The 21,840-nt window shown below is 41.7% G+C and overlaps 1 protein-coding gene across 3 annotated transcripts; it reads right to left on the bottom strand.

Moving 5' to 3' along the window:
* Nucleotides 1-1,164: 1,164 nt before the first annotated feature.
* On the bottom strand, nt 1,165-19,909 carry trib2 (tribbles pseudokinase 2). 3 transcript variants are annotated; one of them, XM_077587259.1, is made up of 9 exons: nt 19,841-19,909; nt 17,686-17,778; nt 17,438-17,515; nt 14,692-14,789; nt 11,262-14,027; nt 10,171-10,305; nt 6,427-8,188; nt 4,734-5,026; nt 1,165-3,173 (listed from the first exon to the last, which is right to left on the bottom strand). In XM_077587259.1, the coding sequence occupies exons 7-9, from the start codon at nt 6,694-6,696 to the stop codon at nt 2,702-2,704; spliced, it is 1,035 nt and encodes a 344-aa protein (XP_077443385.1). In that variant the 5' UTR covers nt 6,697-8,188; nt 10,171-10,305; nt 11,262-14,027; nt 14,692-14,789; nt 17,438-17,515; nt 17,686-17,778; nt 19,841-19,909; the 3' UTR covers nt 1,165-2,701. The 3 variants fall into 3 exon arrangements, with proteins under 3 accessions (XP_077443385.1, XP_077443383.1, XP_077443384.1); XM_077587257.1 differs by lacking the exon at nt 19,841-19,909 and adding an exon at nt 19,239-19,404; XM_077587258.1 differs by lacking the exon at nt 19,841-19,909 and adding an exon at nt 19,239-19,404 and having other exon boundaries at nt 13,953-14,027.
* Between the last annotated feature and the right edge of the window lie 1,931 nt (nt 19,910-21,840).

Below are 21,840 nucleotides of genomic sequence, written 5' to 3'. Positions count from 1 at the left end.
ATTTATGCTGTCAGACAGCATGTCTGCGTTGATCCATTATCCTTGTCTGGAAATGAAACGGCATTGATTCACTCTGAAGCCGCCGCCACTGAGCTTTTCTTTTCTTTTTTTTCTTCTTTTTTTTTGAAGGTTAATTGCTTGCTATAATGCTCACACAGATAGACACAAAATAGACCAATCTTGCACAGTATGAAATTATCTTTTCTTGACATTTAAATGCACAATGCATGATTTTTTAAACTGGTTTTTGAGGGTTTAAAAATTTGGGGACAATGCAAAAAAATAATTTGGTAAGTCTCAGCTTCTATTGGCAAAAAAAAGAAGGCTAATTTAAGATCATCTTGTAATTCACAATGTAAACATTCCACACTTGTACATGAGCACCCTCTGGTGTTGAAATAGTGTAATACATGACTGTATAGTATATGTACATAGGCTTTACATTCCATCTGGCGCTCCCATTGGACAATATGTGGCGTGTAAACATAAAAGGGATTGCCTAGTGTTTATTCAGCATCACACTTGGCAGTGGCCATCTGCTTTGTGCTTTTTTTTTGCTGTGTGTTTGTGTGTGGTTTTGTTGCCATATTGACATGTATTATATAAGCAAATAAAAGGAATTAAAAACAGGGCTGGAATCATGATCAGAAATTTTAAATCCTTAATCCGTCCTACTTTGGAATCCATGGAAAAATCAGAAACGGTGAGAAAAGATTAATTTTTTAAAAGCATATGGAAAGCATTAAGATTGTTGAAAATGAATGGGTTTGGGATTATTTCATATTATTTTGAAGAGGTTGTCCATTTGATGGAATGGTGGATTAAGGAAAAATGAACTCAAACTGTTGCCAAAAATTATAAGAAATATACATTTTTTAACAGTGAAGTACAAAATTAATAAGAGTATATGTATTTAACACTCTTAATTCTTTTAAATTTGATATAAACATTTGCTAAAATGTTTGGCAGTACTTCAGTTGTCCGCAGGGCGGCGTTAAATCACTAAATAATGGCAATGTTGATTTACTTGTGTATCAAGTGAAACTTAATTTGTTATTAAATCATAAGTACTCTAAAGAAAAATTCACATATAAATAGCTTAATTGTATTCTATAATGCAACAACATTTTTTTTTGCTGTGTGAGGAGAAAAAAAACCAAACAATCGCAATTCACAATTTTATTAATGGAATAATAAATTTGGACAAAACACTAGAATTTTTCTTTTTTTTTTTTCTCTTTTTCAAACGATACAATCAGAACATCCGAGGCAGATATCCCACCATGCATCAACCAAGCCCCCCCTCCCCCCTTCTCCAGGACTAAACAGTAGCACCAAATCAGCACCAACTTAACTCAAAAATGAAATTCTTTCAAAAAAAAAAAACTATGCATTTGTCTTTTTAACTTGGAGTTAACAGGAGAACTTTAGTAGAACTTTTCTTAAGCCGTTACAATTAGAACCGGCCTGTACCGCCCCCGAAACGAGCTTATAGCATTGAATGGGCGCATGCCAAAAATAAAAAAGACTTTAAAAACAAAATAAAATTTCAAGTAACATGGAGAATACTGTCGCCGAGGGAAGCGCGAGAGTGGCGGCGGGAATACTGGCACGCAAAATGGCTTCCGAGCATCAGACAAAACGTCCCGTGTCAAAAAAACAAACAAAAAAAACCCTGCAATGCAAGTACTTTTTTAAATATATAGATTTATACTTTATCTATTTAGTATTCATACATAAAGATATATATAGCTGTTTGATATAAATAAACGCTGTTTTTTTCTAGACATTAAATAGAAAATTTGAAACGTGGCCACACGTCAAGTGCACGATTTTGTAACAAGAGGCGATTCCTCAAATTGGGGGGGATTTTAAAGTTTGATTTTTTTTTTCAACACTTACGGTCGAGGGATTGCTGACTTTGCAAATTCACACAGAATTCTGTTAATGGAGTCATTTTGTCCATTGACGTTTACTCCAATCCAATCGCTCGTACCTTAAATAGGGGCATAAACACAAAATGAGAAGTGAGTTGAAGGCTTGCGACTTGAAAAAACGCAAATGAGGCAATCTCAAGTCAAGGTACCGCGAGGTACTTGCATAAAAATCTGGTGGTTGTCAATCATGATTACATTAAAATCCATTTCCCACAACTTATCCAATGAGAGTCGACCATAAGTTTGGTACATTTACAGTAAACTCCCCGATGGTTCCCGCGGAACGTTTCCAGTTTTAAACATTCACACAATTGTACAACCTAAAAAGTTCCAAATTCAAAATGGCGGGACACGTACAGTAACAAGTGGACGTCACGACAAAATGGCGGCGGTGCGATGACGCCAAAGATCCCGGAAGCTTGAGGTGGAGCCATCCAATTATTTTTTTCTTATTATTATCCCAGTAATGTCGTCTTCGTGTCCCTTCATGCTTGCTGTAGTGTCCAAAAAATAATAAAAATGTCTACTTGTTACGAGCACCACATCGAACCGGAACGAAGGAAGTTGTTGTTGTTGTTTTTTTGTGGTTTTTTTAAGCATGTGTTGCTACATTATTATTCGTGGGTGAGCTCTTGATGTTCATCATGCCGGGTTTGGAGATTGTTGAGGGGGGGGAAACAATTAAAAATAAACATAAAAACAAAAGGGGGAGAAAAAAAAACAAGATGGCTGAACTATACAGTACAGCTGCTTTGGGCGTGTGCTCAGCTGAACAAGTGCTCCTCCTCCATGTTCACCTCGGGTACCGTCTGCTCCGGGTCCGGGCGCCCTCCCGCCGTCGTCGGCGTGGTGGTGGCGGAGGCGGCGGCGTGGAACCAGGGGTGCTGGAGGATCTCGCGCGAAGTGAGGCGCTCGGCGGGCTCGCGGCGCAAGATGGCGCGGATCAGGCACTTGGCCTTGGGCGTGAGCGTGTCGGGCACGCTGAAGTGCCCGCGGCGGATCTTACTGAACAGCGAGCCGGGCTCCACGTCGTGGAAGGGGTAGCGCCCCACCAGGATGGTGTAGAGCATGACGCCCAGGCTCCAGACGTCGGCCGCCTTGCCCGAGTAGCTGCCCCCCGCGTTGAGGATCTCCGGGCTGACGTAGGCCGGGCAGCCGTGTTTGTCGGAGAGCGAGTCGTCGGCGCCGTCGGCCAGGATGTGCGTGTCCTCCAGGCTCTCCAGCTTTAGCGCGCTTCTTCAAAACACAGAGGAGAACACGACAATACGTCAGGACAACAACAAAATGCACTGCCATCATGGGACAAATTGTCACCCGGATTTGGGTTTATTCTTATATGATGATTATGATTTCATTCAGGGCCAAAAAGGGTCATTTTGCTCCAAATATTCCATTGAGCAAGACACATTCTTAGCCACTCCCCCTTTTTTGATGAACCCAGCTTTACTGTGAATCCCAAGCGTTAAGATGCACATGTTCAACAACACCAGCAGGGGGCAGCAAAGCAATTATTTAAATTCTTGCTCGTCCTTTCCTTTCCTGATTTGTAGGTATTGTTCAGTAATACCTCGCCCTTTCCGTCACAATTGGAAAGCATTTAACTTGTCACTAGGTGGCAGTGTCTGTTAAATAATAGTACGTACAGTAGTTTTAAAAGCCCAAATAATAATAAGTGGACACCATAAAACCACTGACTCAGTTGTTCCCCTATTGCGGCAGGTCTTGGAACCTGGAATTTATTTAAATGTACAGGTAGCCTTACCCACCCCGCATGGACTGAATAATGCAACATCCCGAAGAAAGGCCGTCACGGCTGCTCGGTCCAATATTGCTAAAGAGGCTAGTCGAAGAATGGAATTTGCATCATTCACGTGATCTCTGTGTGAAAGGGGCCAGTAATTAAAGAGGCGCAAGCGAGGTAATTAGCCTCGACGGGAAGTTCCTTTGAAGACGGGAGGAAGCGGGGCGAGTAATTCCCCCGGATTAACGCTGACATTTGCTCTCTTTCCGCTAAGAAGGCAAACGTGCCGGTGCAACGGGGGGATTTTATTTTGTTAAAAGTGGGCCGAGATAAGGAGCCGATTGTCTGCCGCCCAACTTCTCGCGGGGAGAAAAGCCGGAACAGCTTGTGTTTGCTCTGTAAAGCTGGCAGGAAGGAGCCGCTAGGATACCCTGGAGTGCTGTTAAGTAACAAGCGCTTTTAGGCCAGATGAGGATGCGTGCACTTCCTCTCAAACAGCGTGGACCCAAAAACAAGCTCGAGGTAGAATTTTCACTTTGCTAATATCCATATCGGGTTGCATTGTTTGCCGCTGGCCTAATGAGATTAGCCCAATAAAAGGGAGGAAATCCTCTCATAAATTAAAAAGTGTCGACGTTTTAGAAATTTAAACCAGATGAGCATTTTTCAGGATGGGACATGAGCACCGGGAATATATTTTAATATTATTTTTTTAATTTGGAAAAATGTTTTGTCATTAAATATTCCCCTTTTTTAAAATAAATCTTGTAAGCATTTTTTTTTTTTAAAATGAGTGCCAGTAAAATATTATTTTTTGAAATTTTGAAAGATATTTTGTCATTAAATATTCCCCTTTTTTTAAATAAATCTTGTAAACTTTTTTTTAAATGAGGGCCAGTTAATATATTTTAAGATATAAAGTGCTAATTTCTGTTTTTAAAAAAAGTGGAAAATATTATGTTTGCCTCATTTATTTTTAAAGTGCCTTTTTTTTTACTACACATGATTTACTCTAGCGACTAAAACTGAGCGGGCGAGCTGATCAAAGAACTCACCTGGCCTCATTCTTGAAGACGAACTTCCTGAGCTTGAGGTCTCGCAGCACCAAACCGCCGTCGTGGCAGTGCGCCACGGCCGAGGCGATCTGGTAAAAGAGGCGGGCGGCTTCCTCCTCTCGAAGCTTTTTGCAGGTGCGCACGAAGGAGTGCATGTCGCCATGGCTACGCTCGAAGAAGGCGTAAGCTCGCGTCTCGCCCAGCAGCACCTCCAGGAGTTGGTTGATGTGCTGGTGGCGGCCCAGGGCAAAGTAGGCTGCCAGGGACTCCTGGTAGCGCCCAATGTCAAACACCTGGGTTAGATAGGTGGGAAACAATGTTATAATATGCATGATCAACATGTTGTTTTAATACAAATATTGTTGTTGGCGTGTCACTTCATTTGAATGCTTCTTAGTTTGAGTCTGATGTGCATCAATTACTCGCGAGATGAAGGGCCGGCCGGTAAAATTAAATTTGTGATGTTGACCGAGCGTTAGCGAAGCATCGCGGCCCCCAGGTCGCCGTGCCCCTTTGGTTGCCATGGCAACACCCCTCCTCTCTTCCTTAGATTGACTTCCAGGTAAGAGTGCTTCCACTACTGGCAGTCAATAGGAGAATTCCCCATAGTTTGGCAGCTTAAAACCTCCTTGAAAGATCAATGGCAGAGGCGGGGGATCGATCAGCCATTGGCAGGATCCATCGACATCGCTGGGGGTCAAACCGCCAACTGGTGTACTAATTATGACATATTGATGATATTTTGATTGAAACTGAAGGTCATTCAAAAATCTTTAATATTTATTTATAGATATATTTCTCTCTGTCTCAATGGGCAATATTTTAACATTAAAACTGATATTTTGATTGAAACTGAAGGTCATTCAAAAATCTTTAATATTTATTTATAGATATATTTCCCTCTGTCTCAATGTGCAATATTTTAACATTAAAACTGATATTTTGATTGAAACTGAAGGTCATTCAAAAATGTGTAATATTTATTAATAAATATATATTTCTCTCTGTCTCAATGTGCAATATTTTAACATTAAAACTGATATTATGACATAAACCGCTCGTAAATGTCATACTGTGATTTCCCACACACACCATTAATCTACCCAATTGTCATTTGCACGTTGCAAAATTCTAATTGAAAAGCTGACACGTGCCTGGCAGAGCAAATTAAAGCAAAAACAATATCTTTGGGGAAAAAAAGATAATGCTCTTCGTGACCATCTGAGGGCACTACACACCATACGTATGAAATACTGAGCTTTAGTTTTATTTAATTCTTTTTTATCTGGGTCTGTGATCATATTCCATGAGACACTATTTGCAAAAAATGATCTCACTGTCAAATTATGATATTAGTATTAGGTTCCCCCTTTCGTGGAATGAATCACGAGGCGAAATATTAGGAACAGCCAGCCAGTATGATGCAATGCACCACCGCCAAATGTAAGTGCACCACAACTGAGGGATTTCCCTTTAAAATAGTACTTTTTTAAAAAAAACTAATGGGACTCTGGTCTGAATTTCCGGGCGTGTGTGCGAGTGTGTGTTTCCTGTCCTATTTTGTGAATGTTACGTCATGCTGTCCCATTCACTTTTTCCATTAGGCTGGTTTTGCAATGTAAGCCAAAGTTGAACCTTTCGTGCAATATGAAATATGAATATCGGTGCAAATAAATGAAAGATTGGTACTCACCTTGCAGACGAGCTCCTCGCCGCTGTGCAGGTGGGCGGCCCTGAAGACGTGGTCCCCCTCCAGGGGCTCCAGGAGCAGGTAGTCCCCGATGCGGGAGATACAGTGCGACGCGTCGGGGGTCTCCGGCGGGCTGGGGGAGCCGAGGTTGGGGCTGAAGCTCTGGTGCGACTCGGCGCTCCTCAGACAAGACAATTCTTCGAAGTCGTGCGATTTGTGCCGCGATCTGCCATGACGGGAAATGTTAATAGGACGTGACCTCTGTATGTTCATGGGGGAATGTTGGTGGAAGAAGTCCACCGGGATCGGAGACGACGACTTTGGTTGAGATGCCGCTTCGCTCAGCGGGCTCCAATGAAATAGAAAGCAGTCGTCTTTTCTTTTCTCATTCAGTGCTAAACGTCCCAGTTAAAAGCCACGTATTCTTCCTAGGAGTCAAATTTAAAATCGTTTTAAAATCGCAAAAAAAAGTCAATGAATGGAGAGCGAGCTAACTCAAATGAACCAGCTGCTCTTCTGTTAGCTTATTTGACTATTGTAAAAAAAATGACAATGCCACGTTTCGTAAAATAGAAACAAGAATTGGAATAAATGCTCGTTAAAGCCGTAAAAAAAGGAAAGGGAAATACAGTAGAAAGACAACTTGTTCCCAGTTGCTATCGAGAAAACCGCTGGTTAGCAGGTGGAGCTAACTAGTTAGCCTCTGTGCTAACTAGTACCAAATCGGCCCTTGTTCCATAGAATCCACGCGAGTAATCGCGGAGAAAGCCCCCCTAGAAAAAAGGGACGTGGTGGGTCTTGCAGGAGGTGTGCGGGGGGGGGACAGACGTCGTCCTCGCTCTCTCGCTTCCAGGTGGAAGGAGGGTGTCGTTTGTCGTGCGGTGATAGGTGGAAGGGGAAAAAAAATAAGGAAGGAAGGGACGGGGCCGGCTGACTCTCCCGGGCCTATCCCTCGATTCAGCAGGACATCCTCTCCCGTCGCGCCGCTGTGCCTCGAACTTGGGCTGGGGAGGAGAGAAGGGGATCCTGCCTGGTTCCTTCCGTGCTGAGTGGAGACGCACAGTGCACACCGAGTCCAACGTCACATACTGCAACTCAGAAGCCTCCTGCCCCGCCTCCCCTACGTCACTGCCTTTCCGGATTCCCATTGGCTCGCGCAACCCTCCCCTTTTTTTCCTCCATATGCAAATGAGAGTGAGTCACGTGACACGTGGAATTCGGTCTTGGCATAATAAATTGGGGAGAGGACGGAGGAAGGAAGGGAAGACATTCCAAAATGGGTTTCCTCGTGGAGCGATCAGAATGGGGGTTGGGAATGATGGTGATTCCCTTTCGATGAAGATATTTGCGCCTTTCTTTGACGGGCACAGACGTCTATCGCAGTCAATGGCGATGGGTCGGACGGGTGTCCAATGTATCTCGCTCCTTCTCAAAATGGATTGGAAGTCTCATGTTCTTGCAATGGCAGGAAAACTTGATCACTCAACACTAGATATCCCAAATCACTACCAGTCCAAATGGATTGGACGCCTATCCCCGTCATTGGCATCCAATGAGTTAAGGAGGCACTTGTTACTCAATCATGGCACATTCAAAATAAGGATTTGGTCTTAAATGTAAAGCAAATGCACTCACCAGTCGCCATAAAGAATCCCTTCTTTGCACTTAAGATAAGCCCGCTGGGAATCATCAACAACATCATCATCATCTGCTTTCTTGCCCCGCCCACCAAGCTGCGAGACGGCCATCTTACAACTGACGTGTCCTAGAAAACAGGCAGAGGTCAACCGGCACTCATTTGAGTCATTGTAGTATGTCTTGAATCTTTAAAGACCAGCACAAATGAGTACAGAAAATATTTCTACATCCTGTTAATACTGTTTTATTTGATGATGGATAGGCAATAAATCAGATTGCTATCAGTCCAAAACATGACAGGATTTTGCACTACCCTGTTTTTGCCCACTGAGCCGTGAGATCACGACATATGCTGTCTAGAAAAATGTTCACGCCTAAAAACATGATTTACAGACCCACGGATTGGCAATTTGGGTTCGGGCGTGCGAAAACAAGATGCAGGAGCTCGCAAATTGCTTTTGTGCAGTAGCGGCAATGCGAGCGTGTGCGCGCGAGACTGAAAACGATGCACTAGAACAACGAGAAAGAGATGACACATTGTATAAAGCATTCCTCGGGGCACTCAATTTCCTGAAAAGATTCCTCTCACTTCTTTCCGTGGCTTTTATTGCCACAGCTTTTCTATTTTTTTCAATCTGGATTTAAATTTAAAAGTGAGACTGAGATTAAAATAAAAACGACTCGGAATGGTGACCATGTCATAAAAAGAAAATGATGAATGAAATAGACTATTGTCCTTTTACAACTCAAATCCAGCATTTGTTTGCCATTTTTGAAAATATTTCAGACAAAAAAATGCCACATCCTAAATTCTGGTTGTGATGTCACAACCAGAATTTAGGATGCGGCCTAGCTTTGTAGCGCTAGGCTAGCTCGTACATGTTGACAGAATGGTCAAATGGCATCAAGAAAATACTGCGCTAGCTTGTTAGCAGATCACAAAAGAATTGTAGCTGATTCATCAGTGCAACATTCTCATCTGATTGGACATTTATTAGGGCGGGGCTAAACTAGCTGAGATACAAAGACGAATTTGGATCTAGTTTTATTATTAAGCCTTTTTTAATAGTTTTTTAAACTGGATTTGCGTCCATATTTGGGTCTGCTAGCATTTTAAAGAAACTTGTAGTATTTTATAGAGATTATTGATCAATACAATTATCTTTTAAATGTGATATATACGATATGGTTTGTGTGTTTTTTATGAAATTTTATGAAAGACATTCCCACAAAAGCAGGGAAGAAAAGAGAAGTGAGTTACCGTTGCAGATACAAAGATTTATTTTGAAAAGCAAAAATGTGGAACAAGCCAAGTGGAAGCATAAATCATTAATAAAGTTTTGAACTAAATAAGCACGACGGCCCAGAACACCAAAACGAAAAAGGCCAAATGAAAGCCGAGGACTAAATCCAAACGAAATGGAAATGCAAACCTTATCAGAAGACGAGACAAAAAACTCCAAACACTAGAAAAAACAAGACACAACAAAGAACGACCTCAACAAATCTCAAGCACCACAAAAAAATGGAGTTCCTTTGAGTGGCTATATTAAAACGGCGTGCTCAGCTCATTTAACTTGAACTGGCTCCTGGAAACGGCGTGACCTGATAACACCGCCTTCCTCGTAGATCACCGCACATCGGTAGCACTTGATTCCGAGGGTGCGATTACGTCGCTATTATGTCTCTTCGCGAAGCGGAAGGTCAGGTTAAAAAAAATAAAATAAAAATGTCACGGCGTTCCGCGGCGCGCGAGATAAGCGACTGCCAAACGACAAACGCGCTGTCCTCGTTCGGCCTCGTAACAAAAAAAACAACATTGGTTCGCACTGCTACCATGGCAACACTTCATCATCCCGCGGGAATATTATACAGCAGCAAAACATAAACACGGCTTTTATCAACAACTACCTGTCACGGTGCTCCGAAAGGAAAATGGCGGGTGTGATTGGTTTTCAGAAATAGATAACCGTCTGCTTATAAACAGTATTTGTTTTTACAACATAACTTTTAACTTGAGGACATTGGTAGACTTGAAATCGATGTATGCTGGGATCATTCCAGTTTGCAAAAGTCAGTAGACTGGATATGATTGAGAAAGACACGCACCTGTCTCCAGAAGGTCTCACAGTGGACAGCACATGTCAGAGGACAACCCAAGCATGAAGTTTGTCTGTAGACAGATGGATTTCGAAGAGAAGAAAAAGCCTGCTGATTTGGCCTCCGATTGGAAAACACTCGAGGCTGAAAATGCAGACAAAAATCACATGTTACACGTTTTCTGTCAAATGTGCTAACGTAACGTCGGTTAACGTTAAGCGCAAGTCATAACTGTACTTTTGTTTTTAGATGCTTCTGTTATGAACTTTTATTAGGCTTCAATCTATATTGTGTTTTATTCTGGGACTTAGTACATGAAGTACTTTTTGGATTGGATAAATTTATTCATCGCGTATTCGGGAAATTTCGTTCGCAGAAATAGGAAAGGCATTTTAGACCTAAATAGATAGGTAATAAGTAAGTTAATAAATAAATACATGAATAAATATATAAATATGTTGCTGAGATATATATATATATATATATATATATATATATATATATATATATATATATATATATATATATATATATACACACACACATATATATATATATATATACATATACACATACGTGTACATACACATATTCATACACATACATATATAAGCACATATATACATATATACACATTGATGTACGTGCATGCATACGGTAGGTCTTAACACTCAGCCATTTGTTTTGTTAAAGAGCCCGACAGCTGATGGGAGGAAGGATCTGCGGAAGCGCTCCTTTCTGCAATGAGGGTGCAGCAGTCTATTGCTAAAAGAGCTTTGGAGGGACTCCACAGACTCATGCAGGGGGTGGGAGGTGCTGTCCATGATGGACATCATCCTGGTCAGCATCCTCCACTCTCCCACTTCAAAACTTGTATGTTGTCAACATAGCAACTAGCTTTTCGCCTAGTGATTTTTGTATTAATGTTAAGGACTTTTTCGGATTGATATGTTTAAGTTGGAATGCTTTAAAGTACTGTCCTACCTTAACTATCCTAAAAATGACTGGTTGTCAACATTACCATCATTCTTCATCTTAATTTACGCTACCAAAATGGCTAAGTGCCATACCGCTAATACCAATTTGACCTAGATTCTTACTTCATAAATCTACAGATCCATTCCTTTTATTTTTCCTAAGCCGACAGGTTGAGTCCTGCACGACCAATGAAAGGTACCATCACGTCAACACCTGAGATTGACTTCCTGGACGCGGCTTCCTGTTTTATCTCTGGCAACGCGCACTCGGGGAGGCAGGTGCGGACGGACAAATCCCTCGTCGACTCTCCAAGAACGGACAGCTTGTGCTTTAAAAGTTGATCGCGGCAGAATCTAGGCCAGTGTGGATTGAGGACAAAGGCAGATAAGAGTAGCTGGCGTTCAGTGGAAAAAAAACAGAGCGTAAAAACAAGCCGACGGAAACGCAAAGAGGGAGATCTCGGCCCATTTTTTAGGATGAAGGATATTTAAGATAATAATTTGACTGTCGTCTCTAAAGACCTCCGCCCGTTGCGGGCCAAATCGCCTGAAGCCTGACAAGAAGAAAACAGCATTGGACGGCCTGTGATTACTGTCAACGTTAGCGGCATTAGCGGTGACAGTAATGATGTGTTTGTAACATATTTTGCCAGGGAAGGCTGGCTGAGCAGAGGCTGGCTGAGCAGAGGCTAGCGTTTAAACAATGCCGGAGGATGCTAGCTCGTAGGAACGTAGCGGTGCGTGCTTCCAGTGAAAAGCCCCGAAATCATACTTTTGCGTTGTTTTCATCTGATAGTTCCTCAAAAAAAATTGACTTCTGAGAAATGTTCGAGAATTTTGGGCCACTGCATAGTAGTTCTTGGCGCTAAGAAAGTGTTAGCATAGCACAACTCAACACAAGAATGCAAACAAAAAAAGATCCTTGAAGTCATGTTAGATCATCAAGACAGTAAAAAAACAAGGGAAAAAAACGGCCAATGCCTGCTAGTGTTTTTAGCACTGAATTAAAAAAGCTAACGGTTTAAAACCTTTAGATAACTTCTTCCAATGGTGAGGAACATAAATGTAACGGAATGCTGCATCACTCTGATTGCTTTCGAGATGACCTTAGGAGTCTTTGATGATGACCGTAGGGGTCTTTGATGATGACCTTAGGGGTCTTTGAAGACATTAGGGGTCTTTGATCCTATATAGGGGTCAAACAAATCAAGAATGTATTTCAGTTTAAGGCCATAAGTTTTGTATGCTGGGAAGAAAGCACGTCGACTCTTAAAATTGGTGCGAGCTCTTCTTGCTCTTTGTGATTTTGGCCTTTGATGGCATCTGTCTAATCAGTTTACTTTTCAGTCCGTGTAGAGTCCACTTTGGGCTCGGCTCTATTATTCCCGCGACGTGCGATGATATGAGATCCAACAGATGGCTTTCCAGCACCTGTGCAATATGTTGAGGGGGTGTAATAAGTGCCAGAGTTATGAGGGAGAAGCAATCTCCTCCGACTGGAGCGCCATTCGCACTTTGGCGGCGGCGGCAACGGAAAACAAAGCAACAATATCCAATGTGATATGAAAGTGGCATCATAATGCTGACCTCATTCACTTTGGTTTGCAAATACATACACTTTTTTTTAAATGGAACTCGCAGGAGAGCCGACCTGGCGCATGACGACGTATCGAGTTCCATATAGAGCTGACGTGAAGTGATGATAAAATATCAAATCTTTCACAATCAAGCCTAGATGGTTTTCTATGAGTCAGACTTCTAGAGGTGGGAATGTCTGTCTGCCTGCCTGCTCTCGCGTGGCCTCCTGCCAGAACTCTAATTTAAGCGGTGGGCCGTCTGCCGAAGAGTGGATGTGGCGGCGGGGGTTTGTCGGAGCCGCCGGGGAGCCGAGCTCGCCCGGAGTGGAGTGAAGTGGATGTCTGCTAAACTCATCAATGGACGGGTGAGTGAATGAATGAGTCATCGTCAGTGCGGCGTCTTCACGGTGCGTTCACTGTCTTCCGTGTTTGCGCCGTCACCCGAGCTCGGCGGCGAGTCAAAAGTAAAGTACGAGGGTGCGTGTGCGGGCCAAGGAAAGCTGCTACGCAACATTTTTCCACATCCGCCTAATTCTCAAAGGTCAGACGCTTTCAGACTGCCGGCTGCGCCTCGCCTCGCCTCGCTCGCATCCGATTTCCATTTGGGCCGCTTTCACTCGCAAAGCCTCCCACCTTCCTGCCCTCCCACGGATCTTCATTAGCTCTTAGCAGGGGAGGGGCAAGACGACGACGAGTACGGACGGGAAACAAATTGTTGTCGACGTCCCGTTGTGGTGATTAAGGTGAATTACTGCCACCGAGAGGACCGGAGCGGAACGGGATCGGCTTGACAAACCGCCTGTCTGGATCCCTGTCCGAGCCTTTATTGGGTGGGCCGGCGGAGTGATTGGACGATGACGTTTTAAGGTTCTTTGAAATTGCGGTTGGAAGTTTGGTGGCATTTTTTTACGGGGTTAAAGTGTTTTTTTAGCTAGTTCTTTTTCCTCTTAGCGTTAAATTGTTTGGACCAAATAATCTCCATCAACAAGTCGGCGAATGCAGCAGATGTTCCTCTGTGGTCTCCGAGGGGATGATTTGGTGTCGACGTGATTTCCTACGACGGCTCCAAATGACTGGGAAAGGACTACGGCGAGAATTGCACCGCCAAAAGGAAAAAAAACGCTCATTCCTCAAAATTATTCAACTCCCTAAGCAGCGAAACATGTTCAAATGGCATTGTGGGATAATCACATTCGGGTGACGCCTGTCTGAAGAAAAAAAAACTTAAAAATCTTACCTGGCCATGTCCTAAATTCTTTCCAATTATTTCAGTCATCTTCTTGACGTTCTGGAAATTGTCTAGGATTGGAAACTGAAAAAAATGAACAGACAAACACATATAAGGATCATTTAGCCATTGCCAATTATCAACCTTTTTAGAATGGCATTGTCTGTAGACTCCCTCGAAAAACCAGATTTTCCCAGCACGTAGTTGCTAAACATTCGCGCAAAGACTCGGAATCGAAATCCATATTGCGTGCGCTCATTATGCATATAACCAATACGCCTGCTGTGGGTAATAAATATGCCATGACCACCCGTAAGCACGCATCGCATGCATTATCATTTCAAATAAGCCTAGCCACGTGTACATAACAAAAAATTAAAAATAAATAAAACAAGAAAGAACACAAACACACACCGGCACGCTCTTTTAATTAGCTAGCGCGCGCCCCGACACAAAAGGAAACGCCGCGGTGACTCAACGCGGCCATGATTTGGTATCACAATAGAGAGAGAGCGCGTGTGACTCACAGTTTCCATTGTGGGTTTGTCCGGGTGTGCGTGCAGGTGTGATGTGTGCGTGAAAAACACTGAGCAAAGGGGGGGGATCGTGGAGCAACCCCATTTTTCTTCCAGTTGACCTGGTGTTGCGCAAGCTGTTGTTTATGCTCCATTAAAAGGGCACGCACACACTCGCAAACATGTACACGCAAAGAAGAAAGGCAATTACAGGGACTTACTTACTTACTTACCCGTGGTTCCGTTTGAGTAGCCAGCATGGGTTTTTCCGTTGGCCATGTGACCTGGGTCAGGCTTGGAGTAGCACAACTCGCTTCCAATTTCAGGTAGACTGTTAAAAACAAAACAAAGTTGGAGCATTGAAATTCTAAAATGAGGTCGTTTTAACTTGCGGTGGCAGTCGAACGCACTGACAATGGAGCTAAGGGTAGCTTTTTTGCTAATGTGTGTTTTTGAAGGAATTGAAATGAAATTGAAAGTGGGACAAAAAACAAAGTTTGAACATTGACATTTTGAGATTGGGTTTTTTGAATTTCAGTTTGGGGTGATATTCTGCTTCAATTGGGGATCAAACCTGCGGCGTGAGTCGAACGCACCCACAATGGAGCTAAGGATAGCTAATTTGCTAATGTGGATCAAATTCAGTTCAGTTTCCGTGTACTTTTACAGTGTGCCACATAATGATGAATTTATTCCCTGCCATGTTAACGTATAGTACCGACAGTAAAGTTCATATTAAAAACATCCATTGATTGTCAAATTGATTTGAATGAAGATTCATTCGAATGCATTGGATGTCTATCAGCATCAACGGCAGCCAATGAGCTACATGATGAAAAAGGATGCAGGTGACATCATCATCATCACAGGGAAGCAATAATATATATATTTATCTCCGTTTTTTTGGCATTAAACCACAGTAACACAGTTTGTCGCCAGTGTGATACCTGGAAAAAGCAAGCCACCGCCAAGAACCAGTTTGGACCGGCTGGCGTGTCCGCCCGGCAACCCCACCACATCCCCCATGTGACGGCTTAGCATGTGACAAGAAGCTACATGTGATCCTCTGCTGATCACTAACCGTCGGCCACAGGTTCTTTTATGCGCTTTGATTTCGGAGAAACATGTTTTTTAATATCGGGTTCCATCGTGATACTTTTACATCATAGGGGTGATTTTTTGCACAATTTATGTTCAAAAATATAGTGCAGTAAGTATAGAGTATACTTTTTGCTTTGATATCGAGTTGTTTTTTAAAATGAGAATCCATAAAATAGGGAAATGTGTTTGAATTGATATTATTTTTTTAACTTGCCATTTTTTTTGGGTTGTTGAAATGTTTCATTTAAAACAAATTTCTGCACATTTATTTGATAACATTAAAATAGTTCAAGATATTACCCTTGATTATGTACATATAAATTAATTAATATGTATAACATGTTTAAAAAAATGGTGATTATTTTGCTAGCCATGTCAGTTTGTTTTAGGTTTTAAAAAAATGATTTTTCTTTTTAATTTAGAATCCATACATCAATTTTCAAAATCAATTTATCCTGCTCAAGATATACTAATTCAAGAATAAAATATTTAAAATGCCACTCATGCTAACATTTATTTTATGAAAATATTCACAATAAACCAAAAGTTTTTGCTGTAAAATTCTGTTGCACAAATATGTTGCTTTTACTTTTCCCAAGCATGGAAAATTGACTTTAAACTGCCTGGTTTGAGGTTTGCAATTCTTCTAGTAAAGTTTAAAAATACAAGTTTACAGTTGTCAGGAAAATAACAACGTTTCACTTTTTTATAGACTGGGAAGGAATTCAGAAGGCCAGTTAACTGCGATTGGTCGCCGCTTGCCGTGTCACATGGCGGGCGGGTCACGCGATACCTCCTTACTGGAAGACAGGAAGCGGCGCGTGCTGGCGTCTCGCGTGCATCCAATGCCTCTTCGTTTATAAATCATGCATTGACGCAGACTAACGGCATTGTAGTAGTCGTACTCAGTACTTAATGTAGTATAAGTGCTGCTACTTGTGCGTGGAAGGACTGGTAAAACTTGACCTCTATTTTTTGGGGGTCTAAACATTTGCTGAAGATGTGAAATTTCATTAAAAAAACATTTTAAAAAAAATTAAAGGATGGGTTGGCCAACTTGAAATCCTTATTTTTTGGTGTTAAATAGCCTATTGAACTCAGGTAAAAAAATAAAAAGTGTCCAATCCATTTTGACAGAGGGATGGCAGCAATTGTTCCATATATCAATTCAATAATAATAATAAATTTGACAGTGTTCTACATTTGTTTTCAAATTTAAACTTCTTATGCGCGCCATATTTTCATAATTTGGGGGTAAAAAAAAATTATATTCAGACTGTTCTTGCCTCCATTTTTAATGTTTTATAGTGTAATGTTTTTTAATGTTTATAAGTGCAGCTACTTGTGTGTGGAAGGACTGGTAAAACTTGACCTCTATTTTTTTGGGGGGTCTAATCATTTGCTGTAGATGTGAAATTTCATTTAAAAAAATTAAATCAAAGGATGGGGTGGCCAACTTGAAATCCTTATTTTTTGTGTGTGTTAAATAGTCTATCGAACTCAGGTAAAAAATAAAAGGTGTCCAATCCATTTTGACTGAGATGGCAGCCATTGTTCCATATATAAATTAAATAATAAAAATAATAATAGCAATAAATCTGACAGTGTTCTACATTTGTTTTCAAATTTAAACTTCTTATGCACGCCATATTTTTATCATTTTGGGGTAGAAAAAATATATTCAGACTGTTCTTACCTCCATTCTTAATGTTTGTAAATTATTTAATGCCTTTTAAGATAACATGTTTGTTTTATGTTTTGGATTATATCAATGAAATGTCCTCAAAAGTGCGACTTATGTGTTTATTTTTCGTTGTGCATTTGTTGGCGTCTTATACTCGGGTGCGACTTATAGTAGGAAGATTTTGGATTTCGTACCTGATAGCTTCGTGGCGTGAACCCCGTTTCATGATCGACGCCCTTTGCCATTCAGCGTTACCAGACATGCCACTGCCCCTAAAAAAAAGGAAAAGTTGTGACGCAAAGTTTGCCAGCGTTTGCCTCAGGGCGAGTGTCCCGCTGCCTCTCCGCGTTGCGTCTTTTGTTGTGGCGCCGATCGGAACATGACGCAACGCGGGGCGGCGAGCGAGAAACAGCCGGCGGCTGAACGGGAGGAGGGAGCTCACCTTGGAGGACGAATGACGGAACACACATCAAGGACGTCGCGGGATGCCGAGCGGGGGCTTCTTGCGGGCGACCTTCGGCGACATCGAGCGGATCTGCAAAACACCCCCCAAAATTTGTCCAAACTTTGCAAAGGATGATGATAACTTTGCCTTTTGTAGAAAAATATGTGAACATTTTAAAATCGCAAAAAGGTCATATTTAGTTTTTTTCATGTCATAAATGTATAAATAAAAATAGCAATATTTCCTGTTTTCCACTTTTTTTAAATCTAAATAAAAATGCTTTAATAGATTTCCAAATGAAGCCTAAAATATGACAAAATTCAGTTTGAGCCGTGATTCGCAGAATTATGACAATTATTTCAAGGCATTCCAAAAGCATAAAAATGATAATTAGCGAGAAAAAAAATCATAATTTTAGCGTCATTAGTGTACAGTCAGTTACAACTCGCTTTTAACACACAGAATTGTTTGAAAATTGCACTTTCAAGTTTGCTAATGAAGAATTTGTGACTCCCCAAACGAGGCATTATTAATTTGTTGTGCAAAAGGGGAAACTTATTAACCCAAGCTTTTGATCTGCTCCGCGTATTGGCCGCTAATTAGCATCATACACGCCAAAAGGCTAGAAAAACCGACCACGGCGCCCCAAAACAAGCTTTAAATCCACACGGTGCATCCAAAAGCACCGATTCATCACGTTTGAATGACGACGTTTCTGTAAATCGAACACAAAAAAATACAGCTTTGATTCCTCTGCTGCATTGCGGTAAAAAGACGACCAATAGCCAGCAAGAAGGAACCTTCAAAAGTTTGTGGAGAGGTGAGCCATCAGGGTCGAACCCCATTAAATCCCCCTCCCGGCCCATAGACACACAAACACACACATTAATGTGCTTGTGTTTTACATAGCGCCACATTATTGTCACCTCGCTGAATTGCATTAAAAAAAGCCCCTCAGAGAGAAAAATCCACCCAAGAATTGTGCAAGCGCTTCCCTTCCGCCCCAAAATGGCCGACACTTAAGCTTTTCAATTTGATTCCCAGCTAATGAAGCCTTGGGGTGGTGGGTGGAGCCTATCGTTCTAAAAAAGCTAATTAATTAAACGCCTGGTTCATTTGATGCGCCTCACAAAGAAGGAAAGAATTGGTGGTGTTTTGAAGGTGGATCCGTGGTTTTTTGGGGGGTTGATTGGCAAGCAAAACCGTGATGTTGACATTGTTTTGATCTCATTGGCTCAATTTGTCATGATGCCGGAAGCTTGAAATTCTTATCGCTTGCGGTCTCAGTGCAAAAATATTAAGAAATCACCCAAAAAGTAACCACGAAAAAATAGGAACTCTTATTAAAGGTGATAAGATAAACCGTCTATTCCCAAACTCGGATATAGAAACACCGTTTCACCGTTTGAACGAATCAGTTGCGTATGTCCTCGGGAACTATGCAAAACGACCAATTATGAACACAAAATATATATATATATTTTCCATTTTTATTCTATGAACAAGCCTAGCTTTGATAACAAAAAATAGAAAAGTTAGAGAGTGCTCACGTATTTGTCTTGCCGGCGGCGGCGGCATGGCAACGGCGGCAGAGCGAGGGAACCAAAATGAGAGCGGGAGGGAAACGCCGGCCCTTCGGCGAACGGCTCATGTGGAGAGGAAACCCGCAAAGCTGGTACACGCCGCCATCCGCCGCGATTCGCCGCCATCCGCCTCCTAACCTATTTGGACATGCTGTTATTTCCATACTGCCCGCTTGTTGCAACATAAACAAACGATGAGCCCTGTTGCGTTTTGACACTTTGGACGATGGCCAAAAAAACGAGGGCGCCACGCAAGTACTTTTACGGGTCATTTCATCATGTACAAGTCAATCTAATGGGAACCATATGCGAAGGACACGCGTGTGCTTTGCCAAAACGTCATTTGAAACTTCTAGACTATTATATGGACTATGTATATGGAGAGGGGTTTCAAGAAACATGAAATAATGTCTATTGTGGGGGGTGCTGGAGCCTAGCTCAGCCAACAATGGGCACCAGAAGGGAGACACCTTGAATGTTTGGTCAGCTAATCACAAGGCAGAAGGAGAGGGACAACCAATCACAAACACACTCATATATAGAGGCAATTTAGCATATGATGAACTTACCATGCATGTTTTGGGGATGTGGGGGGAAACTGGAGTACCCGGAGAAAACCCACACAAGCCAGGGGGAAAGATGCAAACTTGGAATTGAGCCCATGATCTCAGAATCGCCGGTCTGCCATAAGACACAATATTGCATTAAAATGACAGAATATTCAAGAAAGACAAAAAAAAAGAAAATATTTGATCAAAATGAAGCAAAAATATACATTTTATAGCCAAATATAATGAAATTTTTTTGAGAAATGACTTAATGTAAAAAAAATGGAATTAAAATAAATCAGTAGCAGCAGAAACCCCAAAATAAAAATAAAATACAGATAGTTTAATTAAAAAATGATGCCCGAACACGAAAATTTACGAGCCGCCGCCAAGACGAAACTTTCCGCCGCTGCCGACCTTGGGAAAATAAATAAATAAATCAAATGAGAGTGACGCAAGGAAAGCGCCAACCAGAGGGGCCGACTAAATTCTGCCCCCTCCCGCCCGCCCGCCGACTTTCGCAATCGCTCGTAAATAGTGTCGCAGGTGATGTAAGGCGATATAAGAAAGCGCGCACATTTGCACGCCAGTAGCCCGCATTTGGCCACGTCGGAGCGACCGGCTCGCCCGGCGTGGCGTCGCGTTACATCATCCTTCAGAGAACGGATGCTCCGATTACAGGAAAGGCAAACAGGGGGCCCCCGGGGGCCGCGCCAGTGTGTGCCTGCGCTCCCTTTGCGGGCTTACGTAACCAATCCAGACGTCTTTCGCGGCCGCCGGCTCCGGGTTCCGGTTTCGTCACTCTGCTAGCCGGGCGGTCTGGGGGGAGGGGGGTTATTTGGAGAGAAAGTGTCGACCTGGGGGCCAAATATGGCCCACCGCGTTACTTTGTGGGGCCGGGCTAATGTTCAAATGATGATTATAGATGCAAAGAAAATAGTTACTGTTTTTTTTGCCTTCTTTTTTTTGAAAAATAGCTTAACATTTTTTAATCCTCCAAAATTTACTTTAATTTAAAAATCTATTTGTTTGTTTTTTCATTCATTTTCTGAAAAGCTTTATCGTCTTTAGGGTCGCCGTCATTTTTTGGTGCTAAAAAAAAACTTTTTTTTTAAATTAAAAAATTGTTGTCCACTTTTATTTTTTGGATGTGAATAAAAAATAAAATTCTTGAAATATTTAATGATTACCTATTCTAAAAAAACTTCAAATAATCATTGTTGACATTTTTAAAGGAACATTTAGGTTTTTTTTATGTCTTTCCCATGTATATTTTTAAATTTAAAACAATACATAATAAAATATTGAGTGTTTCCTTTTAAATAAAAGAAATAAAAATGTTAGGAGCAATAAATAAGCCAAAATATTCCAAATAAAAGAAGATTAGCATGCAAAGCCAATTGATCCATAATCGAAAACGAATGAATAAAAACAAAAAAACATCATACACTATCCACAAAAGTATTTTGCCAACACTTTTGTGCATTTACGTCGGTTGTCAAATCCCCCACGAAGGCGCATCTATTTGCCACAAAATGTTACTGAATAATTAACTAAAAATAAATCACATTTGGTGCTGTTGCAAGATGAATATTTCATCATGTTCTTCATCATTTTCTCACATGCGCAGCAGATGTTTGTGCTTTTGAAGGCAATGACACGGACACGCCACATCTGCTCCATCTTGTCGCCACGTTTGGAAAAAATGTCAACAATAGAAGAATTCCAAAATATTGCACGGAAAAACCCAGACTGCTAAACAATCGAGACCCAGGCTTTAATTTTACGGGGGGAATTTACACGTACACGCAGAGAAGAAAGGCAATTACGGGGACTTACTTTTACCCGTGGTTCCGTTCCAGCACCCAGCATAGGTTTTTCCATTGGTCATGTGACTTCGGTCAGGCTTGGAGTACCGCTGTTTGCTTCGGTAAACTGTTTAAAAAACAAAAAATAAAGTTTGAACATTGACATTCTAAGATGAGGTCATTTGAACTTCAGTTTGGGTAAATATTCGGTTC

Source organism: Stigmatopora argus, chromosome 19 (genome assembly GCF_051989625.1).
Source record: "Stigmatopora argus isolate UIUO_Sarg chromosome 19, RoL_Sarg_1.0, whole genome shotgun sequence".
In the NCBI taxonomy this organism is placed as follows: Eukaryota; Metazoa; Chordata; class Actinopteri; order Syngnathiformes; family Syngnathidae; genus Stigmatopora; species Stigmatopora argus.
The sequence above is the reverse complement of the archived record's forward strand: the minus strand, read 5'-3'. Positions and strand labels throughout refer to the sequence as shown.

Bases quoted from the DNA above. Each gene is read 5' to 3' on its own strand.
- trib2 (XM_077587259.1), bottom strand. From the start codon at position 6,696: ATGAACATACAGAGGTCACGTCCTATTAACATTTCCCGTCATGGCAGA. The intron at 5,027-6,426 runs GTGAGTACCAAT...TATCTAACCCAG, and splicing joins GCGAGGAGCTCGTCTGCAAG to GTGTTTGACATTGGGCGCTA. The intron at 3,174-4,733 runs GTGAGTTCTTTG...TGTGTTTTGAAG, and splicing joins GTCTTCAAGAATGAGGCCAG to AAGCGCGCTAAAGCTGGAGA.